The sequence below is a fragment of the Xyrauchen texanus genome, chromosome 11 (genome assembly GCF_025860055.1).
Source record: "Xyrauchen texanus isolate HMW12.3.18 chromosome 11, RBS_HiC_50CHRs, whole genome shotgun sequence".
Taxonomy (NCBI): domain Eukaryota; kingdom Metazoa; phylum Chordata; class Actinopteri; order Cypriniformes; family Catostomidae; genus Xyrauchen; species Xyrauchen texanus.
In genome coordinates, this window is record NC_068286.1 from 34,159,776 (window position 1) to 34,170,599 (window position 10,824).

The following is a 10,824-nucleotide window of genomic DNA, read 5'->3' on the forward strand; positions in this document are numbered from 1 at the left end:
TTTTGAAGCTCAACAGCCACAGTGCTCATCCACTTTTATTCAGTGTAAAAGAACAGACTGGACATTCTGCTAAACATCCAATTTTGTGTTACACAGAGAAAAACAACCTAGTCTCCTAGAATTAATTTTACCATAACTACATTTTTGAAAACTGACTTTTACATGCCTCTTTCTATGTTTTATAATTTTCCTGGTGAAATTAAAATTAGAAGCTCTACAACAACTGTTTTATTCAATTTCACACAAATCATGAGTGTAACAGCTGATAATGACTATATAAACTCGTATTTTTGACACTATTACTGACACTATGATATGTTATGATATCAAAATACTATAATCTATCATTTAAAAATGATACATTTTAGTGCTTGTACTGTATATGCTTGTTTCCGCAGTAGCTCCCCTGATAGAGCTTAAAAGTCAGCAGATCTAGACCAGTCAAACACGCAAGCTGACACGTGAGATGGAAGTCTCAGAGGCAACGCGAATTGGAGTAGTTGCTTCAGAAAATGTCCTTTTCATGTTGCATTTGCATTTATAGAACCCTATCGATTAGGTTCAGGTGTTGCTTTAGGGTAAGGATGCCTGTTTTGTTTACCACTCAGTTGCTTTAAGAACACTATTGGTTAGGTTTAGCTCAAAGTTTTAGTTTTACTCATTAAAACCTCCAATTACAACACCATTTCACTTGGTTTTGGCACCCCCCGCTGGACATTTAACTGGGAAACTGCAGCAAACCATGTTCTGAAACACATAATTTCACTTTGCAAAAACCACGGTAGAAGTAAAGTGAGATGAGATCAGGCTGGACAAAAACATGGGTCTGGAATGATATGCAGGTGAGTTAATGATAACATACTTTTTATTTTTGAGTGGACTTGTCCTTTAATGACTTTTGGAGGTTTTTCATAAGTGTAGACGTGATCAGTATTCTGTCAACATTTTATTTCTACTCAAGTTCGCAAAACAATTTAATGATGAAGTCAAATTGCTGACAATTTTAGTGGATCTTTTTATGGTTTTTTAACCCATAACATACAGTACTGTGCATAAGTCTTAGGCACATAAGATTTTTCACAAAAACATTTGTCTTTACATGGTTATTTTTATCTTCTGCTTTAGTGTGTTAATAGAAAATATAGATTTGAGATTTTATAGAATAGAATAGAGGAACAGGGAGCCCTGCAGCAGATGGCCTGGGCCCCCACAGAGACCCCCAATTGAGACAGCCTAAACACATAGAAGTTCTGTGGCGAATTATCCAAGATGCTTGAAACATCCTATCTGCCCAGAACCTTAAAAAACTGTGTCCAGGTGTACCCAAGAGAATTGGTGCTGTTTTGATGACAAGGGTGGTCACACAAAATATTATTTTAGCTTTTATTTATGTTTATTGCACTTTGTATGACGTTAATTGATAAATCAAAACTCTTTTTCACAAGTGCCTAAAATGTTTGCACAGTACTGTGATAGAGCAATTTTACAATCGCCCATTTAACGCATAGCGGTAGGATAGAGAAAAACACTTTTTGAACACATTAAAATGGGCATTTGTTGAAAGTCCAACACAAGTCTCCTTATACTCAATCAAGACCAGTTTAATATGGTTTGGTTTGAAATACGATGATCCTATTATTCAAGCCATGAAATCAGACAAGCTGTCTGGGCAAAGACTTGCCTGGACATTGTCATTAAGCACTTGTGGCAGTTCCCAAAGATATTACACATCCAGAAATGTGATTTCACTCTGTACACTATAACTATAGCCAGTTAAAGCCTAGAGTTTTGTTAGTGTTCGGGGTTTACAGTAATATAAACTTATTCCTTTTCTGTTATGGACAGAAGCAAGAATATCCCCCCATTGGGAGTCGCATAAGTGGAATTTATCCCAAGTTTAAAAATACTACAGAAATACCCTTTAACTGTAGTCTCTACAGTACTTTTACAAATATCTGGCAGTGATTTTACATTTTCTCAGTAGTACCTATAAAAAACTGTAAACTTTAATTTAATACGTACAAAGAATTTTCCAGAAACACTTGTGCTCTGGATCCTCTATCAGTTTGGATTACACACAGCATCCGGTCAAAAATGACCTGACTAATGACATGACTAATGTCTGTAGTCTGAAAAAGTTGCAATTTTTGTTGTATGTGCTAGTTAGAGACCTATTAATGAGTCTTAAAAATATTGGTCAAACTGTTGGCTAGCAAAAAGAACAGACAAAAAAAAAAAACTGTATCTCTCATTATAAATTAAATCATATTGTTTCTACAGTAGTAACATTTTTAGTAATTTAGATTTTGTGGGTGGGTGTATGCTTGTGTGTGTCACCGGGCCATACTAGTTGGTTGATTGACAGGCGTGTACAGGTACTTCCAGATGGCATAGTAATGGATGCCTGCTCCCATGGCAACAAAGATGTGCCATATAGCATGAGCAAAGGGAACTATTCCATCGCTTTTAAAGAACACCATGCCTAATATGTAACATCCACCACCAGCTACCAGCTCACACAAACCAGACCTGTCTGCCTATAAAGGAAACAGAGTGATAGAAGAGAGAAATTAGATTCTACTTGTTTGTAATTTTGTTTCCGGTTTATATATGGGTACATTTTCTTACCATAGAGAGGATGACAAGGGCTGGAAAAATGCCCATTGTTATGTAACAAATCAGCTCTACAACTTTAAACCTAAAACATAGAAAACATGAAGCATATTGATCTCGACTAAAAAAGCTTTGCAAAAAGGTTCTAAATTTTAACATTAGTTAATGCATTTGGCATTATGAACTAACATGAATTATACAGATTTATTTTAAATATACTACTGTTAGCCGTTAGTTCATGTTATTTCGAAAAGCATTAAATAATGGTAACGGGCAATTTCACGTTCAAGAGGTTGACATTTATTAAAAATGACAATTTTCAGATTTTTCCTTTTTGTTGTAAGAAGGTTAAAACTGACTTGGAGACTTTTTACCGGGACTTCGTTGTTTATTTTTGGTATTTTCAAATGCTTTTATATACTGTACAGATTTGTACTGTTTTAGCCTTGTTCCAGACCCAGACTTTCAATGGTAAAATACATTATAAAAACACAGATTTTTAAAATAATAAAAATCTAAACAACGAGTGAAATTAACACAAAACCTTTAAATGGTTATTGTATCAAATTTATTTCTAGCAAATTAAAACAAATTACAACTGTCCCACAGCTGTGGCATCATTTCTACCACACTAAATACTCTTGCCTCAAATAGTTTTGAGATGAAACATGAGGCAAGTGATGTTTGAATAAATCAAAGGAAATTTATGTAAATGTCAGTTTGTGAGTGGAATATTTTTATTGGGTATAATTTCCAATCAAACTGTAATTTTGCCAAATTACGCAAAAAGTGGGAAAAAAATATGATTTAATTGAATGTGTTTATGATACATAAAATGTTAGCTACAATATAGCATTAGCCTTAGCCAGACAGAAAGGTCAGCCATTTTATTTAAAAAACACTAAGTAATGTCATTTCCACTACTGAATTCTATTAAACGCAATACAGAATTTGAGATGTACTTGAAATGACAATGTAGTGCGACTTTTGATGACTTCAAAAATGTCACATCTCCTGGAAAGTATGAACATACACTGTTGGACATTGTTAGTGGACAATAAAATAAGATTTGTGAGAGTGTGAAAAAAGTTTTAACGACACTTGCCATGGTGCCCAAAGTTGAAGAAACATATACCATTTTAATGATAAAATGTATTTATCAATACCTCTCATGAAAGAAGAATACGTAGGACGTTCCTCCAGAGGCCATCACCCAGACAACCCAACGCATGTGGGCAGCCCATGGACCAAGCTCCCGCAGTGTGAGCCTGCCAGAAATCAATTGGATTCTTCATTAACAATAATGAATATCAAACTACAAAAGTCCCACCATCATGGGTTTAATTCTTAGGTAACACTAATACTAATAAATGTAAATGCTGAAATCCCCTTAATTCACTTTGGATCAAAGTGTGTGCCAAATCAATTAAGTCCCAAGAAGTAACAAATAGGGAAATTGAAAAATGAACAAAATCAAATATTTTCTTTCCCACTTTAAAATTTCACTGAATCAACATCTGTTAAAATAGTATTTATTTAAATATGTCAGGTGGGCAAAGAGTGCAAAGTTTTGAGTAAAGGGCAAAATATTTTAACGTCATAACATTGTAAATCAAGTGTATAAAATTGCAACACATCTATATATTTTAACTCTGAGGTAACAGAATATCATCTGTATTTCTGCTAAAAAAAACAGTTTCACACATCTTCATGCTAACAAACTGAAAGAAATTGGCCCATTTGAACCCTTGGTCTTTAGATTATTACCATGTCCACCACACTCACAACTTTTAACTGTATCTTTTTCCTGGCACTCTAAACACAAATTCATTAAATCCATAAAGCTAAGTGAAAATTAATTTCCTAAATTCAATGGTAGGAACATTCACTCAATACATACGCTCACCAAGGCGTGTAGGATGCAGCGATGAAGAAATAGATCACCATTCTGTCGCACATGTGGAAGCAGTGCTCAACGGATCTAAAAAGTATGACTTGTTTAGATCACACTTCTCAAGAACACATGTAAGTGATAAGGCAATAGTTTACCAAACATTATATGCAGAATTTTAGTTTCAGTCACCATTCACATTGTTTAGGTGAATGATGACTAAGGCTGACATTCTACCTAATATCTCTTTTTATGTTCCAAGGAAGAATGAAAGTCATACAGGTTTGGAATAACATGGGAGTGGAAAATTATGTCATTTTTTGTGTGGACTCTACTCCTTTAAAAAATTATGATCAAATGCAGTATGGCTGGTATGTAAGGCATTACCGGAGATTACTCTTTTTCCAGGAGACTGTGTGGAACACTGTGGATATGATGAATAGGCTTGATAGCCCTGCCCCATAAAGCCATGCTGAAATCTCCTCCCAATGGTCATCAGATAAAAAGTATAACAAGACCCCGCCCACAATACTGGGAATGATCCAGAGCTGAGAAAGAATAGAAAAAAATACAGTCAGACATCAAAGACATGTATTATCTGTTTTATTGGTATTACAGCCAAATATTTATAGTATGTGGCAAAAGACACCTCACACTGTATATTTAATATTAAAACAAGCTATGCATAACTCACTGCATGTGTGGCGCAGTTAGCAGCATGTTCATATTCTGTTGGCTGGTATCTCTTATTAGATGGTACAGGATTGTTCATAAATCTAGAAATAAAAAAGTTAGAAAATAAAGGATTAAAAAAATGTTTTTTAACAAATTGTGTACCTTTCACCTCCCAGATGTCCCTAATCCCCCCCACCCCCCCAAAGTCCTTGTAAAATGGGGAGAGTATAGAGACAATTCATTGAAATTAGTCAGCTTACTGTCATTTTAATTTCAATAATAAAAATGATCAGAAGATGAGGAAATGCAATCAAAAGGGAACAGTTGTACTTCTGATAGGACTGTAACATTGGTCCTGATGTTGTGCCTATCGCAGGTTGGCACCAGTTCCGACCCGACAGCAAATCATCATGGCCCTGTTTACGCTGGCAACCTGCACCAAGTAGTGGGTGAAACTTTCGGTCTTAGTATAAGGACTATCCATTTATGTGTATATGCTGTGTACATAGCTATTAATAAAAACTGATGCAGTTTAATATCAGGGTTAACATATGATACATTCCTGATTTTCAATAGTCTATTCTGAACAATCATATTCTAAAGCATTGCATCACAACTGTATTATGAGGTAGAGGGTTAGATTTAAAATATTTAAGTTTTAAAATGTTCAAAAGCATTAAACAAATAGTTCTGATAGTTTATTGTCTTGAAGTGTAGAACATTCTGAGACTGTCATTTAGCCGACCTTTTTCGTCTACTATACAGGGTAAGGCTAATTTACGTTTGTGTAAAGAAAAGGCAATTATTTAGGCCTAACAATATATTTTTTCGTTTGGAATTTTTTTATTTAATGCATTTTTTGCTTGGTAATTTATTTAACACAGGGAACAATAAGCTTAACAATCACACTGAAGCTAGTATTGTGTATTTATTTTTAATTATTATTATTTAAAATATCTTTGTGCATAGAAAATATGTTTTTTGTATTGTGGGCTAAATCCATGACTGCCCTCTATTATTTTGAATGGCGTGGAACAGCAACTTTAATAAATAAACGGATAGCTACAGCAATTAAATTAATCTTGTCGATGACAGGTGCATGATATGAGATATTTGTGTTGGCACTCCTGAAAGTGTCAAGAAGCAGATGTGTTTGCAGTATGGGATCTGTGCAGGTATGCTGTTAAGACCAATCCATAACAGTGTGAGTAATGCTTCACGTACAATAAATTGGCTTTCAAGCATGTATACCTTGTCATCATGATTAACACAGGCTAAGGATTGGTGTCAGTTCTGTCATGTGACAAAATATTTTGCATTAATGCAAATTATCAGGACAAAAGTGTTTCCAATACAGTTTTCCATGACATTTGAAGTATCCACATAGAGTTTATGTGCTAAAATTAATCGGAAAAATATTATGTCTACACTTGTGAAATTTTAGCGATAATTAGCATTTCCATTAGCTATTTCGGTAAACCTTTTTGATGCCACACCTTTCGTTGCAAAAAAATAAACCTTGAAAGGAAACATTAACTCAACATCTTTACAAAATACATAAACATGAAACATAAACATCTTTACAAGATATTTCACTGGACAAAAACCTTCAGAAAACACGAGTTGTGGATCAGCTTTATAGTGGACGTCATCAAAGAGACAGTCTCCCTCATAGCCTCATTTTCATAAACATCAAAAATCAATCATGGCACTGCTGTGAAAGAGTCTTGTAAACGTCCGTTCAGTAAGTGATTAACTCTGTAATCAAACAAACAGGTTACAGCTCAACTTCAATTCAGTTCAGTTTACAAAAAGGACTGATTCACTGCAAATCAGACATCACTATTGTAAAAAGAGATGAACCAATCCCACTGGCAAGATCAAGTTCAACATGGTTATCATTATCTCTTGATTTGCATTGATTGGTTGTACATTAGGCAAAGTTGTGTTGGTGGTAGAAGAGGTGCAGAAATGTAAGGTCAATAGAGGTGTTCAGGTTGTAGCCCAAAAACCCAGAACATAATTATAATTTGAGCCATAGGTTCCCTCTGGATTTTTATAATGGAAGTTTTGGATTTATGAGTAAAACTTGAATGTTTTGTTCTACAACATAAATTACCCATGCACATTCATACTTCAAATGTGAATTTTGAAGATGGCGTGATTTAAAAAAAAAGTATGTTGCAAACAAGTCGCTAGATAAGAACTACAAAGGTTTTTCATTTTATCTGGCATGCACACTCACATGCCTGTTGTAATTGTAGTCCTTATTTAGGATCATGCATTTTTTTAAACATGGTGGCTTCAAAATTCATCTTTGAGTTATGACTGTCTAATTTAAGTTGTAAAACAAAACGTTCAAGTATCTTCGAGTAATATTTACCACAGATCTTATTATACTCATAAATTGAAAAAGCCTATTATAAACCTATAGGAAATTCCCAATGGAACCCATGGCAAATTAAATTTCTGGGTTTGCCTACAAATTTATGTCACACCATTAGCCCTATAGCTTCAGCATGGCATTCATAACAGCCAGTGTCACACAGCCAGATTTTACAGCACATAAATAATGTAATGAATTCACCCACATTGACAGTAGCCAAGTCACCAGCCCACAACATACATTGTATATCATTTTGACACCATTTCAGTGCATTCTATGTACAGTTCTGAATCACTGTATATCAGATATTGATCAAAAAAGTGCATTCTTTTATTTACAAAATATATTTTTATTATATTCTTGAATCGGTTAATTATCACTGTGTATGTCAAATGATCATGTGGCTGATAACTTTTACAATTTGCTGGAGGCAGACAGTAACCATGGAGAACCACAGCAGAGGAGTCTACCATTCTTTACACACATCTCTCCACTCTGCTGATGTCACTGTTGGCATGGAAACATATGAGACTGTGATGGAAAAGGGATTAGGTTGAGTGTTTTTGCCTCATGCTCTTTTTATCTTCTCTTTTACTAGAGAAGTGGCATCTATTGAAACCTAGTCTACTCTAAAAATGTAGAACAATTAGTAGTTCTAAGTTGTATGTGGCAGGGCGGAGGGCAGGGCCTGGTTGTGATTCTAGGGATAAAGACCGACTGCGGAGGATTGTGCGGGAGAGAGAGATCGTTTACGGACATGTCCGTCATGTGTGTGTTTGTCTTTTAACTTTCTCATTAAAATGTTATTTACATCGTCAAGCCGGTTCTCGCCTTCTCCTTTCCATCTAAATTACATTACACTGGTGCCGAAACCCGGAAAGGAGGAGGAATTCGCCGTAGTAGAGTTCTCGCCTCTACCGTCCACCCCAACGGAGCAGCCGCGGCCACCAACCGCGAGGGGAGAAGGGGCTCCTAACCGACCGCCTAGAGCGATCAGGGCCGCTGCCAGGGGCAGAGAAGTCCCCTACCAGCCGCTGAAACGTGGCAGGGTCTGAGACCGCTGACCACGAGTGGGGAGGGGCTCGCTGCCGACCACCTGGAGCAGGAGAACCGCTGCCAGGGGCGGGGGAGACCCCTTCTGTTCCCCAAGAACACAACGGGGCGTTGCCTCCGATCTGCCCGGAGAGGCGCGGATGTCGTCCATTAGAGGGTGGAGGAGTGGCCGAGAAACAAGCTACGGCGTATCGGAGAACTGGTAAGTGTTTTTTTTTTTTTTTCCATCTCTCTCTCCTCTCTCTCTCACTGCCGCTCCGCATTGGCCTTTTCCCTCTCGTTTCAATTTTACAGTCTTTTTTGGGGGGGTACTACACTGTTACAGGAAGTACCCCCCCATTTTTATTATTTTTGTTTCCCTCCCCTTCCTCATCCAGGTGGACAGGGATGACCTGCCTGCAGATGGGGCTTCGGGCACACCCTCCCCCAGGGAAAGGGTGGGGGGGGGGGGGTGTACGTCATGCCAGGGGCTACCCTGCCTGAGAGAACGAGGGAGGAATGTGGCAGGGTGGAGGGCGGGGCCGGGTCGTGATTCTTATCAGGCCAATTTAGCCTCCGAGAAGGATAAAGATCGACTGAGGAGGATTGTGCGGGAGAGAGAGATCGTTTACGGACATGTTCATCATGTGTGTTTTTGTCTTTTAAGTTTCTCATTAAAATATTATTTATATCGTCAAGCCGGTTCTCGCCTCCTCCTTTCCATCTAAATTATGTTACATTGTAGCTTTGCAATAGAGGAACTAAAGACGAATAAACCACCTAGTGATTCAGAAAATTATTACTACTTTAGTGAATACGTTTCCAACTGTTAACTATAAATAAGAAAATGGTGTCCAAATAATTATGCATAATGTTAGTCAAATTTAAAACCATGACAGTGTTAGCAACATTCAATCAGTGCTCAGAAAAAACAGCATCTAGGTCAAACAAAATCGATTTTACTTTTTGATGTGCTTTTTATTGATCACATCCAGTTATAACCTGCATTTGTCTTAATTTCTACTGTTAGTAACCCAGATGAAATGGCCTATATTTGATGTAGTGCTGATCAAAATGATCACTGACTCAACCAACACACAATAGCTAAAACTCACACAATCAGAAACAAATTAATAATCCTGTTTACTTTGATGTTCCACAAATTCTTTACAAATTTAAGGTCATAATCATGAAATAAAAAATATTCTGACATTTGCCAAATAGTTTCACATTTATTGTTTATCACATTAAAATCACATTGTGTCTATAAAATATAAAAAATATAAATAAAACAAAAAAGGTCGGTACAGCATCACTCAAATGAGTACGTTATAGTTGCATCCACCATGCACATCCTCACGATGCCATAAAAGACGGACGTGATCCAGATGTTAACTTGCATCATAAAACGGCTTGCCATACTCGTTCACTGCAACCCATGCGTTTTAAACCCTCAGATTGGTTTTAAATTGTCCGAGTTTACGTTTACAACTGAATACAAACACCGTGACTATTCTCCGACACTAAGAGTAAAAAAACACCACCCCTTTCTACCACCACTCCCATGCGCATCAGTCAATGCTTACGCAAACCTGTTCAGTGCACATCTTGTTTTGATTAAACAATAGTAATATAATAAAACACGCGTTTGCAGCAACGGTCTTAATTTGAAACATTAAACGCGCCATTCATGAGTCGATATTGTTACATCCATGACACACGACAGCGTTCGGATTTTCTTTTGTGGTGTGACACCCACGCAACAAAGCTAGATTTTAGACGAATAAAATAAACGAGTTTTGAATGCTACAATATACAAAACTATGATAGCGACTTTAGTTCTCAATTCTTTTGACTGTCCAAGTGAGGCACATTTACTCACCTTACAAGTTTCATTTAAAACGCGTCAAATCCAACAATAGCGCGCTTTACGTAAGAAATGTTGTTTTCAAACCAAAGCGTACGTACAGCTCGCCTTCCCCGAAACAAGCATCGATAAAAACACACCCTCTGAACGAAAAATTTGAGAGGGGAAAAATAGGACGCTTCACTCAAGGCGGGCAATAATCCGGAAGTACAGAGCGTGTAACGGTCTCAGAGGAACCGAGACATATCCAGCTGCAGACCCGCAGCACCACCAGTTTCAGAACCCCAGCGCCAGAACCTGAAGTGAGGGGCGGAGTTATTGACAATGAGACAAGCATGGAGGAGAGCATGGTGAGTTGTG

General features: G+C 37.0%; 1 protein-coding gene across 2 annotated transcripts; it reads right to left on the reverse strand.

Annotated features, from left to right (window-relative positions):
* Positions 1-1,298: 1,298 nt before the first annotated feature.
* On the reverse strand, positions 1,299-10,600 carry LOC127651714 (monocyte to macrophage differentiation factor 2-like). Of its 2 annotated transcripts, XM_052137678.1 has the most exons (8): positions 10,480-10,600; positions 6,787-6,937; positions 5,199-5,280; positions 4,892-5,052; positions 4,520-4,594; positions 3,780-3,881; positions 2,629-2,698; positions 1,299-2,537 (listed from the first exon to the last, which is right to left on the reverse strand). In XM_052137678.1, exons 3-8 carry the CDS (start codon positions 5,274-5,276, stop codon positions 2,334-2,336), a joined length of 690 nt encoding a protein of 229 aa, XP_051993638.1. In that variant the 5' UTR covers positions 5,277-5,280; positions 6,787-6,937; positions 10,480-10,600; the 3' UTR covers positions 1,299-2,333. The 2 variants fall into 2 exon arrangements, with proteins under 2 accessions (XP_051993638.1, XP_051993637.1); XM_052137677.1 differs by lacking the exon at positions 6,787-6,937 and having other exon boundaries at positions 10,480-10,589.
* Between the last annotated feature and the right edge of the window lie 224 nt (positions 10,601-10,824).

Bases quoted from the DNA above. Each gene is read 5' to 3' on its own strand.
- LOC127651714 (XM_052137677.1), bottom strand. The intron at 5,053-5,198 runs GTGAGTTATGCA...ATTCTTTCTCAG, and splicing joins CTAACTGCGCCACACATGCA to CTCTGGATCATTCCCAGTAT. The intron at 4,595-4,891 runs GTAATGCCTTAC...CATACTTTTTAG, and splicing joins TGGAAAAAGAGTAATCTCCG to ATCCGTTGAGCACTGCTTCC.